Source organism: Typopeltis vanoorti, chromosome 6 (genome assembly GCF_054136105.1).
Source record: "Typopeltis vanoorti isolate ZY-2024b chromosome 6, IOZ_Tvanoo_1.0, whole genome shotgun sequence".
In the NCBI taxonomy this organism is placed as follows: Eukaryota; Metazoa; Arthropoda; class Arachnida; order Uropygi; family Thelyphonidae; genus Typopeltis; species Typopeltis vanoorti.
Window position 1 is genome coordinate 93,721,434 of NC_143554.1, and position 20,028 is coordinate 93,741,461.

The 20,028-nt window shown below is 34.4% G+C and overlaps 1 protein-coding gene across 2 annotated transcripts in view; it reads right to left on the reverse strand.

Annotated features, from left to right (window-relative positions):
- Prps (phosphoribosyl pyrophosphate synthetase) overlaps nt 1–20,028 on the reverse strand; it is a 76,934-nt gene that overhangs the window by 15,185 nt on the left and 41,721 nt on the right. For both annotated transcript variants that reach the window (XM_090395033.1, XM_090395032.1), the window contains exon 5: nt 8,970–9,143. In XM_090395033.1, the coding sequence (XP_090251159.1) occupies nt 8,970–9,143 (174 nt within the window). The remainder of the gene's footprint in view (nt 1–8,969; nt 9,144–20,028) is intronic.

Genomic DNA, 20,028 nt, shown 5'->3' on the forward strand with positions numbered 1-20,028 from the left:
GTTTCAGAATCACAAAGTTCCTATACCCAATTTATTACAATAGAAATTCTTAATCAATCAGTTTCCTTGTATCTCTCAACTACACTCTACGATTGACTCATAACAGGCACTAACCACGGCAGATATCATTTCAATGTCTATATTTTCAACTCTCAGCCTCGATGGTAAGCTACAGTTAATGTTAGAAACAGCGCAACGGAACTAATACTTAAATCTTCATACACTGAAATAAACTAATATGACTGTCCTTACCAGAAATAATCTTCAGTACTTCCAATATTTTGTGAGCACACTTTCAAATTGTATTTATCACACTTGCGAAACACTAAATAACTAAAACATTACTAATCGCGCTTCAAAAATCCAGATAACAACTATAAGGTACATTAATTATTCTTATTTATCATTCATCAACTAGTTTAACTCCGTACAATTCCCTTTTTTCGTAGTATAGAAATAAGTCGTAATTGTAGACTGACTGGATTTATTCAGTATTCTTCTTTGAATGTCCAGTTCTCTAATTATCCGATTACGGCAATAATTTCTTTTTATTACTACGGCTGGTTTTGCTTTCAGCCAACTATAAGATTCACTTATATAAAAAAATATCTACTCAACTCCTATCCTTAGGAATCTTTTAATTACTTCTACTTCTTTAGTTTACTTCCTTGCTACCTTATAGTTCCAAAGTTCCGTTCCGACTCCCTACTTACTACCACGTATCTATTTTCTCTTCTCCTCTACAAACGCTCCCTTCACACGTGCTCGTTTATTTCCACGCGTCTCTATGACAACCGATAGACGTGAACATTCTCGTGAATGTTACATTAGGTTATATAACTACATTCAGTTATTACATAACGTTAACTTTCATGAAAAGAATAAATAGAATATTTGCATTCCAATAAATGCGTAGTTAAATTACAAATATACAGGGTGTTCGGGATAAATTTGACATATTTATAATTAATTATATTTTTCCGTAAGTTACATGTATTAACACACACTTCTCTTCATTTAAAAGGTTGGACCCTTCTTCATTCATATACAAGATGTCAGAAAGGATGGATAGCTGGAACCCACCTGAATCATGGAAGAGAATAACTTGTATCATGATGATTCGTGCCGGCCATCAAAATAAGGATATTTCGACTGCTGCCCAATGCTCCCTGAATACAGTAAAAACAATCAGGCATGAACTAGAGACTTGCAATGGTGACTACGAGGATGTAGCAAGAAGAAAGATCCCTAGCAGACGATCTGATTGCGTTCGTACAGCAGAATTCCTCGCAAATCTGCAGGAACAGGTGTTGAAGATCCCTGGCATTGGAATTCGGGCTTTGTCACGTGAAATGAATGTTGCAGCCTCTACTATGAAGCTTGCACTCAATGAAGACCTTCGCTACTACTCATACAAGCGCCGCAAAGGTCAGCTGCTTACAGAAAAGGCCCGTGAAAAACGTTTGATAAACGCGAAGAAACTTCTAAGCAAAGTGAAACATCCTGCGGAACCACAAACAATCTGGTTCTTTTCCGATGAGAAAAACTTTTGCCAGGATCAAAAACACAACACGCAGAATAACAGATGGCTTGCATACAGTACAAAGGACATTCCTCGTGTAATGCAGACTAAATTTCCCCAAACTGTGATGGTTTTCGGATGTGTATCCTCTGAAGGCAATGTGATGCCTCCGCATTTTTTCCAAGAGGGCCTCAGGTTGACTTCAGATGGCTACGTGGAGTTGCTAAACACTGTAGTCAAGCCCTGGATAACAAGGGTAGCCAATGGTAGGCCGTATGTATGGCAGCAGGATTCGGCCCCTTGCCACACCTCTGGGAAAAGTCAAAAATGGTTGTCTGAAAATTTCTACGACTTCACCAGTCCAAATGTTTGGCCTCCAAACTCCCAAGACCTTAACCCCATGGATTATTTTGTATGGGGCGCAGTTGAAAAAGACACCAATCGCACTTCCAGTAATACAAAAGCCCAGTTAATGGATAAAATTAAAACAGTTTTTGCGGCCCTTCCCAGGGAGACTGTAGCATCAGCTTGTTCGAGGTTCCGAAGCAGGATTGAAGCTGTGATCGATGCTAATGGTGGTTATTTTGAGTAAATCTTGTTGATAGTATTGTAATTAACTCTGCCTGTAATGTTTTTTGTCAATTCATTAAATTTAATAGATACAAAGAAGATTTTCTTTTTCCTTACGAAACTGTCAAATTTATCCCGAACACCCTGTAAGTTCTTACAATATTGACAAAATAATAAATAAAACAGCTTAATAATATTTAATACAGAATCTATTTACCATTAAAACATTTCTTTGATTAAGCAATTAAATATTTGACATAATTAAGGTAGTTATCAATTATAATTTATGTTATTTACATCAAATAATATTTACAAATATAGTTCTTGTGACGGAAAGTCATGTTGGATTCTGAATCAAACAACATTTATTCTATTTTCTACATAATTAGAATCCAACAAAGGCTTACTCTTCCTTTGAAAAATGTTTCCGTAAAGAAAAATTTTTCACTCTAAACCTTTAGGTGGTGGAATCAGATTTCTACTACTCTTTTTTTTTTTTTTTGTCTTAGGTTATACCTTGTTTGGATGAAACTCCGTCCTGTGTTTTCTACAACGCATGTACTATCATCTACAACTTCTCGGTCTTTACTTAGATTCTTACTGTCATTACATTTGACTGTAGTATATCTTCTACCTTGGTGATTGATTCTTCTGGTTTTCCTTCTGTAATTATTTAAGTCCTTATAATTGTCTCCTCTTCTCATATTCTTAGTTCTGATATGCAAAGCTGATACCTCAGTAAAATTAATCTCAGCTGGTAATTGATTCTCAGTACAAATTTCTTGCTCAGAATCAGATACTTGAAGTTTTGATGTCAAGTCAGTGTCAAGTTGAATAACAGGCTGATCAAGTATAGTAGGGCTTAAATCAGTATTTTTCACAGCTTGTTTGTCTATAGATGATTGCATCTTATCAGGTTGTTCTTCTTGATTAGGCACACAAAATCTTCTTGTTAGTTGCCTTGTTCCTGTGCACTCAGAGTTATTGTTTCTTTTAACACGTATTCTTCTATTCAATATGGATATTTGACCTGTGGAAAAGTCACAAGAGAAGTGATGCTTCTCCATAAAATTTGTTCCTAATATTATGTGAGCATTTAAGCTAGGAGAGAAAGGGACTATCAGTAGATCTTGATATACACAGAGGTTGACGTCAGGTATATAAATTTGTGCACGAACTTTTTCATATGCTGTAGATCTCGAATTAGAAAGAGTGGAAATTCTTACAGGTCTCCTTAAATTGGTGACATCCTTCCATAATCTATCTCTTAACTTTAGGAAATAATGCTTACTGATGATTGAGGCATTACAACCTGTGTCAAATAGAATGTTACAATTATGACCTTTGACACATCCTGTAACCTTCATCATTAATTCTCTTGATCTAGGGAAATTTTGAGCTTTATTATATGTTCTGTGAGAAATATGTCCAAAATTAGAGTTTCTTCTGCTGTTAGAGTAGTTTCTTTTATTAAAGTAGCAATTCCTAGCGATGTGACCAATCTTGTTGCAATTAAAACATTTAGGAGGATCTCCATCATCTCTGAGAAATTTTCTCCTTGTCTGAGGTTGAGGATCAATGGGAATTTGCTGTCGAACATTCTCCAGGGCTTCCACTACTCTATCCAATTTAGCCAATATTGGTTTATTTTGCTTCTCAACCTCCAGTTTGACAACTTTACTAATATGTTCTGCTGTGGGATTGAAATTTTCTTGAAATCCTACAGTCATTTCTGTCAATTTTTTTATTACTTCATCTAATTTATTCTTCATTGGCTGTTGCAATTTTTCTACTTCCTGGTGAACAATGTCTTTTACTTCCTTAAATAATTTTTTGTTGGTTTGTTCTTTTGTGTCGGACATACAGTTTTGATCAATAGGATTCTCTCTAATGATTTTCCTTTCATCTTCTTTCTTTCTGTTCTCTTTTGAGGATTTATTTACTCCTATGGAACAATCATGTTCCATAGGAGTAAATAAATTTACTCCTATGGAACATGATATTAAAGTAGCAATTCCTAGCGATGTGACCAATCTTGTTGCAATTAAAACATTTAGGAGGATCTCCATCATCTCTGAGAAATTTTCTCAGATATCATTTCAATGTCTATATTTTCAACTCTCAGCCTCGATGGTAAGCTACAGTTAATGTTAGAAACAGCGCAACGGAACTAATACTTAAATCTTCATACACTGAAATAAACTAATATGACTGTCCTTACCAGAAATAATCTTCAGTACTTCCAATATTTTGTGAGCACACTTTCAAATTGTATTTATCACACTTGCGAAACACTAAATAACTAAAACATTACTAATCGCGCTTCAAAAATCCAGATAACAACTATAAGGTACATTAATTATTCTTATTTATCATTCATCAACTAGTTTAACTCCGTACAATTCCCCTTTTTCGTAGTATAGAAATAAGTCGTAATTGTAGACTGACTGGATTTATTCAGTATTCTTCTTTGAATGTCCAGTTCTCTAATTATCCGATTACGGCAATAATTTCTTTTTATTACTACGGCTGGTTTTGCTTTCAGCCAACTATAAGATTCACTTATATAAAAAAATATCTACTCAACTCCTATCCTTAGGAATCTTTTAATTACTTCTACTTCTTTAGTTTACTTCCTTGCTACCTTATAGTTCCAAAGTTCCGTTCCGACTTCCTACCACGTATCTATTTTCTCTTCTCCTCTACAAACGCTCCCTTCACACGTGCTCGTTTATTTCCACGCGTCTCTATGACAACCGATAGACGTAAACATTCTCGTGAATGTTACATTAGGTTATATAACTACATTCAGTTATTACATAACGTTAACTTTCATGAAAAGAATAAATAGAATATTTGCATTCCAATAAATGCGTAGTTAAATTACAAATATAAGTTCTTACAATATTGACAAAATAATAAATAAAACAGCTTAATAATATTTAATACAGAATCTATTTACCATTAAAACATTTCTTTGATTAAGCAATTAAATATTTGACATAATTAAGGTAGTTATCAATTATAATTTATGTTATTTACATCAAATAATATTTACAAATATAGTTCTTGTGACGGAAAGTCATGTTGGATTCTGAATCAAACAACATTTATTCTATTTTCTACATAATTAGAATCCAACAGTACCCACTACCTGTAAGAGCAAATTATTCCACTGACTCACTCACTGTTCTCTAGGGAAAAAAACCTACCTCTTACCCCTTTCTTGACTGCAAATAAATTTAACTTCCATGGATGCCTCCATGTTCTCCCCCACCTTCCATATAATGAAAAATTTCATCAGTTGAAATGCTATAACACCCATTCAGAACATATCCCCCCCCCCTTTCTCCTGTTAACCAGAGTCTGTAATCCAGATTTCTTATTCTTATCCACCAATACACCAAGATCCGTTGCCTCTTCAGTTTCTTGTAGCATAACCCCCGCTAATATAATATGCCACTGGAACTCTAATCATGCCAAAGTGCATAACTTTACTAACATTAAACTGACAGTCATTTTTATTTGCCCAGATTTTCAGTCTATTCAAATCATTTTGTAATTGCTGAATATCAGTAGCATCCCTGATTGCTCTGCCTATCTTTGCATCATCAGCAAACAATTGCAAATACAAAAGCAAACAATTGCAAACCTGCTTGATGTCATTATTGTATAGATTGAACAATAATGGCCCAAGGACTGAACCCTGAGGTACACCACTAGTTACCTTAAATCTGGCAGATTCACACCCACTATATACCACTTTTTGATATCTGTCAACCATCCCCGGATCCAAGTCAATAGATTATGTTCCAATCCCATATTCTCCAGTTTACACAACAGCCTATCGTGCGGTATCCTATCAAATGCCTTAGAAAAATCCAACATTATCATAGTGTATCCATTCCCTTTATCCAACTCAGCCGTAACATTGTTATAAAATATGAGCAAATTGCTAAAACACGACCTTCCTTTAGTAAACCCATGCTGTTCCCTGCAGAGTATAGAATGCTTGTCTACCCATTTCGGTATGCGAGTTCTTACCAACTTCTCTAAAATCTTCACTACCACACCAGAGATATTAACAGGTCGGTAGTTAGACACACCAGTTTTTGCACCACCCTTGCGTAATGGAACTATCATACATTCCTTCCATTCCTGAGCTGAGACTCAAGTTAATCAAATGTGAGAAAGGCCTAGCCAATTCAGCACATTAATTATCCTTGCACTACAATAATCATTTAATTGATACACTTTCTAATTTATTTGCAAAAAATATCAGGGCCAGGATATTCAAAAGTTACTAAACATTAAAACTATGACAAATGTTAATCTGAAATGCTTTCATTTAAACACTTTACATTGCATTAAAACATATTACTTTTAAGTGTTGATCACAAGTCACTTTTTTTTAATTAGGTTTTTCCTTCAATAATGTCCTATGAAGAGTTCAGCATTTTTATGATGAACTATGAGATCAGATTTTTCCATCCTGTAGAAATATTTCAAATTCTATATTGGAACAATTTTAAGGAATGAATCACTTCTTTACATTATGGAATAACTGCATTTATAATAATTCAAATTTATTAGATAAAGTACTCAAATTTCCAATTATTTTAAAATGAAAATTTCTCAATATCAGTGAAACAAGACAACATGACCTAAAAGCTTATGTTTATAACACATTTTATTCCAAAAATAGGCATAACTCGTTTAGCTGTATGATCTGGAAATTGATAGATAGATTGTCTCTAACCTTTAGACACCACTAGTAATTGAGTTTATGCATATCAATGATTTGAAGGCTTATAGGTGATTTTTATTTTATTTCATATGATGATACAACAGCAGTGAGTCCCTTTTATGAATCGATTTTGAGCTGCTAGGGTAAAAACTTGTATCACATATGGAAGGAAAAAAATCTTACCTGCTTGTGCAAAAGTGACTAACTGGGAAAAAACTAGAAAGTTTCTCTAGCTGGCAACTAAATTCATTATTTGTTTGCTTTTATATAGTAGGTTCTTTTTTTTTTTTTTTTTTAATATATTATGTAAGAATATTAAGATTAAAGGAGCTGTTCCTTTGAGCAAAATATAAAAACAGCTTGTATACAGCAGCTTGGTCATGGAAATTTAACTAATGCAGTTTTTTTATGAACAGTCTTCATGCAAATGCCTACCCTTGTTAACTCCTGCAATTCCTTGGCAAAGATTTGTGCAGAAGAGTGACAGCACTCACAGACAACACGTTTCAGAGCCCTTTTTTTGTCCCTTTCTGTCAATTTACGTAGCCTTCTTAGTAGTCGTGAGTCCCTCATGTTTCCATTTACTAATAACATCTTGAAAAGTTGACAGTGGGTGTTGCAATTTTTCTGCAAGTGCATGCATGGACAGCTTGCTGATATGGGACCCTTGCTGGAAGTCAGTAAGCTCAATACGCATGGCCATGTCTTATGAGCAGATGATATCCAGTACTGTGCGATGTCTGAGGAGCTCACCCGCAGTTTTAGAGGAATTCTGGCACACACGATCTATTGAAATTTATGTACCCACATATGTACCCTATGTGGGTACATAAATTTTATGTACCCACATAGGGTACATAAATTTTATGTACCCACATAGGGTACATAAAATCATAAGACAAGATCATATCTCTAGCCTTTCCTACAATAAACACATAAGTAGCTTACACCTCTAAAAAAACTATACATTCTTTTCAGTTTAAGACACTTGTAAGATATGTATTAAAATTAAAGTTTAATTAATACATAATATGGTAATTTAGTTATTAGTTAAATATCAGTTTTTTTTTTTTTAAGATGTTGACTGTGCCATCTTTTTGAGTGGTAAGAGTAGTTTCTTTCTTTCTCATGCATGTAATACTGTCAGTTTCACCATTAGTAAATTATTCTATCAATACCAAGTGGTTTAACTGTTAACTCCAAAATAAAAAGAAAACACTGAGTTAAAAAACAAACACAGATTGGTATCCCAAGATCTCATATATAACTATCAAGCTCATGTCTGTCATAATATGACAAAAGACTTACAGTTTTGACTAGTTTGCTCTTTTTTCTTACTCGATGATTCGTATCTTCTTTCATAAAATACTAGACTAAACCCCTTGCAGAGCATTTTTTGAACTACACAATCATATTATCCACTTGTTCTGCTTATCTGTTTATATATTTCTTCTCTTCAGTCAGTAAGGAATCTTCACTCCTGAAAAATATGCTTTCATTGCTTGCCCAACCAGTATTGCCCTAATCATGGAACTATATATGTATTTTTTTAAATTTGTTGTTCCCTTGAGTATTCATTTCCTTCTTAGTATGTTCTGCTTCCTTTCATGCCTTTTTTGCTGTTCCCCCAATTGATTTTTCAAGTCAATCCAATTCCTATGTGTATTTCTTCAACCCCAAAATTACTAATATTGTGCAGCACTCTTCACTTTTTTTAAATTTCTTTCATATTACTTTTTGAATTTAATAAATAAATATCAAAAGTTAAAATCATAATTTTTTAAATAAAGCAAGCTTATCTCTTCAGAGCACTCATAACAATGATCTTCTACATGACCCCTAGTGCTTTGATTTGTTTAAAAACTCTGCTACTCAATATTAAAACAAATTTAACAGCAAAAAATAAATAACAATTAAGGAAAAACATCCTATGCAGAAATTATTAATATGCATATTACCTGACAGCTATAAACACAAGCTAAAACTAACATCTGAACATGATAAATAACAAATTTATCTTCCACATAGCAGTAATGTACTACAGGTTCTTCTAGATGGGATTGATATAATAAATTAAACTTTAAAATCTTTTAAATCAAACAAAAATAATAAGCATCAATTAAGCCTTACTTTTCAGCTGCATGACATATGGTACCACAAGTATCTGCCATATCATCAACTAGAATTGCTACCCGGTCTTTTACATCTCCTACTAAAACCATGGATGCAACTTCATTCGCCTTTTTCCTTTCTTTATGGATCAAAGCAAATTCTACATTCAAACGATCAGCAATTGACGTTACCCTAAAAAAAAAAAAAATAAATAAATAAAAATGAACTACATTTTTATTTTGAGAGAAATTTTTATCTATCTATTAATAACCACCAGAATATTTGATGTAAATAAAAAAAGTATAGTAGCACTTCATACATTCTGAAAGGAAGGAAAAATCACCAAAGACTTCTGATCCAATGGCAAATGAAATTATCTCTACTTTTTTTTTAAAAAAAAAGTGAACACGCTACCTATGAAGAAAAAAGATTATCTGTTCTAAATTCAGAATGATGCCATGGTAACAGTATATAAATATCTGCTGATGAGCAGAAGCATGTACTCATTACTTTATAACGAGTATGTGCTTCTGTTGTTTTCCCATTACCATCAGTTATGTTTTCAAGAAGACACTAAGGATTGCACTGGTTCAATATAGGTTGTAGATTTCTGAAAGTGATCACAGAGCATTCACAGCAAGTTGCCTGGGTATCGCAACTGTGCAAAGATCCCACTAATTAATGGCAACTAGTTCAGACTCATGAAGTTCCTTCAAAAGCATAGAAAATATACTTCCAGCACTTTCTCAAATGAAATGCGCCAGCCTGGTTGGCCGAGTGGTTAGAGTATCTGCTCTCCAGCCAAAAGGCTGCGGGTTCGCATCCTGCTGTGGGCATGGATGTTTGTGATTGTCTGTGGAAATACTAGTGGTGGTGGTTGCCAGTAAATGGCATTGGTGGATTGAATGGTTGAGACAGAGTTTGTAGAGCAGGTGCCCTCCCTCGATGAGTCTTTGGACTCCCTGGAGGTGTCAAATAATAATAAATACATTATATTTAATTATTCCAGTATTAGGCTTTAGACCTAAATTAGTATTTAGGTCTAAAGTTTTTGTACATGCAAAAATTTTGCTTTTTGCATGTACAAAAAGCAAAATTTTAAATGTCAAGTTAAGGAAACCAGTATCTACACATAAATCTTCACTAGAATTTATAATCAAATGTGTATGTATAAATTAATTATTTTAAAAAAGTTAAGAACTTCATACAGTTTATACGAGTCTGATAATTCCCCAAGTGTATGTGGCAATGTAGTAAAAAATGTATTCCTTTTTTTTAACATTTGAAAATTACCAAACAAAATCAGGAAACTGCATAGTAAAGTTAATGTCAAGTGCAATGTTGACAGCTTAAACCAATGCACATACAGACTAAGAAGAAAGTATGAGAAGAAAAAATGGCAGCCATATTCCTATAATCCAATGAAATTCAACTCGGACTTTCACAGCACCATTTATGAATGGTTAGAGCAGTTCCCACAATCTATATATAAAAAAAGTAATCTTACAAATAAGCCAATAAGCTATTGCCATGGTTCTTATATGTTCTAATCTATGGAAAGGCCAAAGTTGTTGTACTAGGTATCACTAGATGGTAGATTTATATATGACATCATCTCAAAGATGATATTTGTCCATATTCAGTTTATAACTTCATTAGCTAAAAATCTATATGCCCATATTCTATCAAATTCATTAACTGTTTCTACTGATCTTCTAATACCACTCATCATTCTTACTTTCTTTTATGTAAATGTTTTTCTTCAGTCAAAATTTCTCCTAATAGTAATTAGGAGAAATAATAATAAAGAGCATTTAATGTTCAAATGTCTAATAGAATACCAGATAATATGTAAATTGACTATTTGGGAAATGTTGATCAAGTATCTGAGAAAAAACTATTTTAATACCAACTAGTTTCACCAACTTGAGCTGTTGGCATCTTCAGGGTACAGGACTGATGATAGGAACTAAAGCTAACAAAACATGTTACAGATTAGACATTAACAGAATTCTACTTATAAATTACAAAACAACACTGAACGTGTACAATACACGTGTGGTGCGTACATGATTTCACTTGTTGTTTAGGAACGTTTTATAGTTGGTACTAAAGTTCATTTATTGTGTGTTTTTGACATATCCAATGTGTTCTCTCTATCTTATCTCAAGGCTTCTTGAAGTTTGGCCAATGTAACTTAAACCGCACGAGCATGGGATATTGTTAACTCCAGCATGTCATTGAGTGGGATAAAAGTTGTATTCCTTACATAGAAGAGGATTACCACTCTCGTATTTTTAAAGAAGCCAAAACAGTTGCCTGTTCTGTAGAAAATTAATAGGAACCAAGGTTTAATCTTATCCGAGATCTGGAAGATCCTAATTAGATCTCTAAACACACAAGAAATGAACTTTAGTACCAACTATAAAACGTTCCTAAACAACAAGTGAAATCAAGTACATGTCACACGTGTATTATACACATTCAGTGTTGTTTTGTAATTTATAATTAGAATTCTGTTAATGTCTAATCTGCAACATGTTTTGTTAGCTTTAGTTCCTATCATCAGTCCTGTACCCTGAAGATGCCAACAGCTCAAGTTGGTATTAAATAGTTTTTCTCAGATACTTGATCAACATTCCCCAAATAGTCAATTTACATAGCTTCTGTGGTCAAGAAAAAACATCGTTTAATATGAATACCAGATAATCTTATCCATATTCTAAAAACTAGTTTATTCATCATATATGATTCTCTAAGTAAACCATGAGTCCATAAGTAAACCATAAGCAATCCATACTAGACCCCATTTTTCAAGTAATGGGGTCTAGTATGGATTTCTTCTTTCATGGGACAACACATGCACAGCCACTCATTATTCACATGTTGTCTAGCATTAAAAGAATGCCAAGTGGATCTTCATGACTTATAGCTCAATTACTTGTTATACTATTGCTGTCAAACATTTGCACTGAACATATCACTGAAACAATTCTTACTGGGAAAGACACATTTGTTCTCCTCGACTATAAATTCTTGTTTTCCAAGGCATATGAAGGCTGTAGGAAAACAATAATAATAATAAAAAAAAAACTGACATACTACAACAGGCTTTTAGTGAAATTTTCATCATCTTTTTCTGTTTATCAGTTCAAATGGCAGTCATACTTGTTTCTTCTCTTTCCAGTGCTACCATTGGACAAAAGTTCTAACTTTTGTCTAATCATTCTGCAACCTCCTTTGTGCCCTGATAATTCTATTGCATCGTAACTCACAGAAAAAAGCAAACCTCCTTGTTTCTTGAATAGATGATTTTAGTAAATGTCATCGACTGTTCCAAACATGTAGCATTCAGTGTTTTTATTGTTTTGCCAGAAAGAAATCAGAAAAATCATGTCCAAATTGGATACCAAAAGTGCCATAATCCTCAAGGCATTTCTCCAATTGTTCTGAACTTTGTGTTCCAGAGTTAACTCTTGTTCTATGTTACCTTTTTATTACCTATTTATCACCAAATTATCATGTAATTTTTCTCACTTCAGTTCTTTTTCAAGTAATGGGGAAAACTATTAATACAGCTTCTACACTACCTTGAAGCTTATTGATTGACAGTGACAATCCATTCTGGCAATCAACATGGGATCTTTTTATGTTACCCAAATGACATGAAAAACTTGAGGAATCTCAAGTGGTAGCACTTGATATATCTAAGGAATCTGATCAGGTTTGAAAGAAAGATCTATTAAGTGAATTTCTCTCACACAACTGTCTTCCTAATACTGAGCAAACAGCTTTGTCTGGAAGCACAATACAAGTGATAGAAGAACGTTTATCCTCACGCTACGTAATGCTTGAGTTACAATAAGGCTCTAATTTTTTTCACCTACTATATATATATATATATATATAAAAAATCAACTTTCTCCACTACTTTTCCCCATTTCACAAACCTCATGGAAGGATTTGACATAGGACATACAGCTATTTGCAGATAATGCAAAGGTAGGCAGGGTAATCAAAAATGCAGCTGATATACAGTACTTGCAGAATGATTTCAATAGGCTGGAATTGTGGGCATGTGAAAATGACTATCAATTCATTGTTAATAAATGTAAGGTCATACACTTTGGTGTGACTAGATATCCAACGTCAATTGGTGGGAATATATTAGAAGAAACTGATTGAGCTGGGGATCTTGGTGTTTTAGTAGACAGGAAGTTGAAGTTCAAGGGTCATATAGCAAATATTTTAAATACAACTCAGAGAATAATTGTAAGGCTGAAACAAACCTTGATAAAACCTCACTTGCGCTACTGCATGCAGTTTGGGTCTCCTGATTTCCGTTGTGATTTTGATACAGAGGAGTGTATCAAAAATGATATCAGGGTTGTGGAATATTGATTGAAAATTTGTAGGCTACAGACACTAGCAAACAGATAAAAGAGGGGCAATATGAGTGAGACCTACAAATTTCTGAAAGGACTATACAGAATTTCAGTAAATGGAATTTTTCATTTTATGGAGGGTTGGGAAAGGATGCTTGCATCCTTGTAAGTTGAGAATGAATGCTTTCAAGAAGTGGGGGGGGGGACTAGATTTTTCTCCCACAGAGCAGTGCATGATTGGAATGATTTGAAATTGGATGATGAATGTGTACGTAGCATGAATGAATTAAAGTCACAGCCAGTGAGAATAGTATGGCCTCCCTTGATGAGTTCCTGGAGGTCTCTCTCTTAATAATAATAATAATATCTATTTGAGCTGCCTTTTCACATTTCATATATTGTTTTCCCACCATTAACTTGATGTGGACGTTATTTACCGTGATTTGCGATTTTTTCTCGGGTGGCAACACTGATTTTCGAACAGATTTCCTCTCATTCAAATTGATTTCTGCAGAAATCTGTGGATTTCTGTTCCCAGATGGCGCTGCTTTCGGCTGTAGTTTCGTTTCCACCATCACGATGACTTGCACGCGTGCAGCAGTGATGAGCGATACCGTGATTTTTCAATTACAGTACGAATTGATACAGTGAAGTTTTCATATCAGTAATTTTAAACTGTCAGTAGCTCGTGGCATCCGTAACGTGTTGCGATGTGATTTCACATTCACAGTGCTGTATTGATATCATGAACAAGGATCATATGCAAATTGTGAAATCACATTCATACTTCTACCAAGTAACAATTGTTACTAGTGAATATTAGATATCAGTGAATAAACCACAGTTCATGAAATATCGCTTCACTAGCTTGCAGTGTTGGTGTTCGCAGTCACAATTCAGAAGCACGTGGTATACTGCAGAATTTCTGCTACGTAATTTAGCATGTGATAATTGCTTTCAAGTTGCAGTGGTGGATGATCCATGTTAGTAACATGGAGGAAAAAGATATAAAATGTATTTCAGTACAAGATGGCAATTCTGCGACGTGCAGATTGGCATGCCAGAACATGTGTACAATTAGCAAAAGATCTTGGACTCTCCGTGTCCACTTTGAACACGATAGTAAAAAACAGGTCAAGCATTGAACTCAAAGCAATCTGGCGCTATGTCAAAAAAACGAAAATATATCAGGACACTGACATACGATGAATTGGATAAACTTGTGGCAGAGTGGTTTGTTTCTACAAGAGCGTCGGGTATTCCAGTCGATGGTACTATACTCCAAACGAAAGCCCTCGAATTTGCTGCGAGGTTGGGGATTAATGGTTTTACTGCGTCAAATGGATGGATTGATCGTTTCAAGACTCGTCACAATATTGTGGAGAAAATAATAGTGTTGCAGGGAAAAACTGTAAACCAGTGGAAACATGAACTAAAGACTATTATTCAGGACTACAAACCGAAAAATATTTTCAATGTTGATGAAACTGGCTCTTTTATAACATTCTGTCAAGTAAAACATTGTGTTTTAAAGGAGAGAAATGTCACGGTGGAAAACTCGGCAAGCAGAGGGTAACTGTTTTGCTCATGGTCAATGCTGATGGATCAGAAAAATTACCTCCACTGATAATTGGTAACTTTAAAAAGCCAAGGTGTTTTAAAAACATGAAAAATCTGCCTACTAAATATGATGCCCAGTAGCATCTTTACATCCACTATGCATGCTCTGGATACTAAAATGGGAGCAAATCAGTGCAAAATACTACTACTGCTAGACAAATGTCCTGCGCATCCTGAAGTTCTGCTGCTCAGAAACATTAGATTAATATTCTTTCTCCCTAATTGTATAAGTGAGTTCAGCCATTAGATCTGGGTATCATCCATGCATTTAAATGGAAATATAGAAAAATGTTTGTTGAAAAAACTGCGTTTATGCATGATAATGGTATGGACCCAAAACAAATGACCATATCAATCCTTGATGCCATGCATTATGTGGCAAAAGCATAGTTGCATGTTACTCCTGAAACTATATCCAACTGTTTCCAGAAGGCAGGAGTTACGTTGTTTGTGGAAAAGGATGAACAACTACAGGAAGAAGAAATGTCAGAGCCCAACAACTGGTATATGATGGATGAGTCTTCCAACCACCTTGGTGAAGAAGAAAAGGAAGGTGGTTGAAGAAGACTGTGATCAAGAACCTACCGTCCCTACTAGTAAAGAAGCAATGGAAGCTATCTCTGTTTTGAGACGGTATATTGCAAGTGCATCAGGAAACGATGGGGCACTTAATGCCTTATACACTCTGGAGAGGCAGGTGGAACTTATAAGAGTGCAGAAAAAGAAAAAACAATCAACAATTAAAGATTTTTTAAATAGATAAATGTAAGTAATTGTAAATTCATTTATTTTCAGTTATTAAATTTTGTAATCTAGTATGTAGAGTCACATACTAGCAGTAAGTCATCTTTTAGCCTTTTTTTAATGTTTTTTACATTTCCTACTATTTAAACTTTTTTTACATCAGTCCCCTGGAAAGTGTAAAAAAAGGGATTTTACTGTATTTATTTTCTTACAAAAGTTTTATCATGACTTATTTACATAGTGCTTTGCTTTGTTACATAATTTTTTCTGTATTCTCTAAGAACACAAGGTGACTTACTTACGAGAAACTTTCAACATGCTTTCTTCTTGGGATGGTACTGTATTTTCAGTAATTGACCATTTATCTGAATGGGTCAATTGAAGATTTATCAAATCTTCAATTAACTGATCCTTGCATGTCAACTGACTTCTAGTAGAGCACCAAATGATTGTGCTTCAATTTTCATAACTTACCTTTCTGATAATTGAAGGGTCCAACAAACTACAGATTTCTGTAACAGGCTATTTTCTAAGTTTGGGGAATTTTATACAAAAATTCAAATATATCATAGATAGAGAAATAAGAATATTACAGGATGTAATATTCTTATTTAACAGGCTTTATTCTTATGAAATGTAACAGGCTATTTTCTAAGTTTGGGGAGTTTTATACAAAAATTCAAATATATCATAGATAGAGAAATAAGAATATTACATGTTACCGTACAGTGCCATCCAAATCACACAATGGCATTTAACCTGTATCTATTAAGTAAAATTAATTTTAGAAGATATGTAACCACAAGTAAATCACCCCCCCCATACCCAGTTATGAAAACATACAGTCTTTATTATGTATCACTGCTTATCATCTGTAAGCAACATATAATGCACAAATTCATGTGCATATGTATAAGCATGTATGCACAGACAGAGAGAGAGAGAGAGCAAAAGCAACAGAGAATTTCTTTAGAAAGTGTTGAAAGAAGGTTTATCAAGATATCTGAGAAAACTTGCTGAGGGTAAGAACAATTTGGATTTAGACTACATTCTGACCTTACGAAAGAACTGAGAAATCATGGCAATATGTTACTACTATACTTATTCAATCACTCTATGGCTGAGGACTGGTGACCCAATGTTATAGTCTTCCCCATTTGTCTGTTATTTTTTATTCATGTTAATCTTGAGTCCATATGTGAAGCTATGCTACCCTATTCTTCCAAGGAGTAAATTCATGTGATTTTTATTTTCTGTTATTAGTGCTATGCCATCAGCATATCTTAAGTTATCGATTCTTGAGCTGCCTATTAACATGCCTCTATTCCAGTCATCCCAAGTTGGTGATGAACCTCAGTAAGATATTGAAGAATACAGGAGATACTATACAACTTTGCCTTACCCTCTTTTTGCAAGCAGAGCCAATCTGATAATATTATCAATTTTTACTGAAGTTTGGTTATTGTTGTAAAGTTGGCTTATTAATCAGATAACACATTGGGGAAAAGCTAGACAGACATTATTCCCCACCTCAATTTCCAATTTATGCAGTCAAAGGCTTTGATGTAGTCAATAAAGCACAAGCAAGCAGGGTTACTGAATTCTATTCATTTCCCAATAAGATGTCTGAGATTTGAATGTTTTCTGTGGCATTAATGAATTCAGCTTGTTCTAAAGTGACATGAGCCTTCAGGTGATTAATTCTTTCATTGCTAATATAGAGCATGATTTTACTTGCATTTGAGATTAATGCCATTGTTCTATAGCATTCCTTTTTAATGGATTGATATAAAGATTGTCTTTGCCCAGTCCACTGGCCAAATGCCAGTAGCCCAAATTTGATCACATCTCTGCCCATGCTATTTATCATCTCGGTATAAATTTCATCATCACTGCTTTTCTAGTATTCATATTTTCGATAGCTAGTTTTACCTCCTTTCTGAGGATGGAAGTTCTCATTTTCCCATATTTAAGTTTTGTTGATCCCTAAAAGGTTATGGCATGTCATTAGCCTCTATATACAAGTAGTCTAGTCATGAAGAAACTTCATGCCCAAACTTTGCTTATACTTGCATAAAGGATTAAACAAGAATATAATCTTGCTATCTTTATTTAATGATAATAAACTATTCAAAACATTATCTGTACGCTGTAAATGGAACCTTATACATAATGATGCACAAAATAAGTTACATATTGGTAGTTAAAACTGAAGGAACAGAAATGATAACTTTGTTAATTTTGATGCTGGTAACAGAAAGATGTGAATTTAATATTTTAGTATTAGTACCAAATAATTTCATGATAAAAACACATAAAAAGTGTAAATATTTTTAAATAAAACAGATTTTGGACAGTAGATTTTTTTTATTTTTGAAGGTAGATTTGGATTCAGCATCTTAATTTTTTAAAAAAAAATTATTTTCAGTTAAGAAAGTTTTAAAAGGGGTGCTTAAAGGTCAAAGCTGTATAACTGAGAGGAGACCTCCACATAGCCTTTAAAGGAATGCGGAGAACCGACCAGGGCTTCTGACCTAATGTCCAATCCTCACCTTCTCGTGGTGCACCCTGTTGAGTATCTACTTTGATACTGAACGAACGAGGATGGGCTGGCAATTTGGGATTTAGCCGACCAAATTGTATTCTTATTGGTTAAACCAAAATAAAAAATGATGGTACAACATGACAAAATTTCATGCCGGCTGGGGCGTCGCCCGGTTAAACAAGGCCCCCGTTGTTTTCGCCAGGGAACCAGGGCGAACAGCGAAAAGTCAGCTACTGGAACAAATCTGAAAACAAACCCCCACTCAACATCGCCAGAGTTAAAGATCGGTACTATCAACGTAAGAAGCCTGAATGGCAAAGAAATGGAGCTAGCTGAGGAATTAGATAAGTACCAGATCGACATAATAGGGGTGACTGAAACAAAAAAGACCAAAACTGGTGAGATCTTTCTGAGCAATAAATACAAAATGTTATATTCAGGCAATAACAATCAAGGAAAAGAAGGAGTAGCCATAGTATTCAACACAAAATACGAGGCTAATCTTCTTGAATGGCAGTCAGTCTCAAGTAGAGTAATGTGGGCAAATATGAGAATGGGGAACTGGACAATGAGACTTATTTGTGCCTATGGTCCCACAGAAGGTTCTACTAAGGTAGAAGTGGAGGAATTTTTTGAGGCTTTAGAAAAAGCAACTAACACAATGAAAAATGAAAAGTTGGTCCTTGTTGGGGATCTAAATAGTAGAGTAGGAAATCATTGTGAGACATACAAAAATATTTTGGGAAAATTTGGAGAAAAGAGCAAAGCTAATAATAATGGCAAATATCTGTTGGATTTCTGCTCAGGACATGGACTGGTTATTACTAACACCATGTTCCAACATAAAAATGTGCACAAATTCACATGGAGAGAAGAGGCTAGGAATAAGAAAAGTCTCATTGACTATGTTATTGTTGATAGTGATGTTTTCTCCCTGGTGCAGGACACCAGAGTGTACAGAGGATTTGAAATTGGAAGTGATCACTATTTAGTCTTGAGCAGGATAAAATTGAATTTCATATTGAAAAAAATAACATGTAAGAAAGTTTTAAAGCGAATAAAAGTTGAGCAGCTCTCAGATGTAAACTGTAGACTAAAATACAGAAATATTATTGAAAAGAAAATGAAAGAGTTTGAGAACAGGAATCAAACCTTGGAGATTCAGTGGCAAACTCTGAAGGAAACATTGATTGATTCTGCCAGAGAGGCATGTGGTGAGGTTGTGTGCAAAGATAAAAAAATCAGAACTCCCTGGTGGACACAGAAAGTTAAAGAGGCAGTGAAGGAAAAGAAGAAAGCATATCAAAAGTTCCTGGCAAATAAGTCAGCTTTTACTCTTACAGAATACAGAGACAAATGTAAGAAAGCTAAACAGTGTGTAAAACTAGCTAAACAAAAGTCATGGGAGGACTTTGGCAAGAATATAGAAAATAAATATCAAGAAGGTGGCAAAATATTCTGGAGGTTGTTGAAGAAGCTTAGGAATGGAGGAAAGAGTGCTGTAAAAGGAATTAGAGATGATAAAGGTGAAATGAAAACAGGAGAAAAAGATATCCTTGAAGTATGGAGTAATTACTTTGAAAAACTGCTAAATGAAACAAGCAGTGATGACAGCACAGTGATAAAAAACACTGACCAGGCATGCAGTCAGGAATACATATCCATACTTGAAGTAGAAAAAGCCATCAAAGGCTTGAAATGTGGAAAGGCAGCAGGAGTAGATGATATTCGACCAGAAATGCTGAAGTATGGTGGTATAAGAGTCTTACAGTGGCTGCACTGC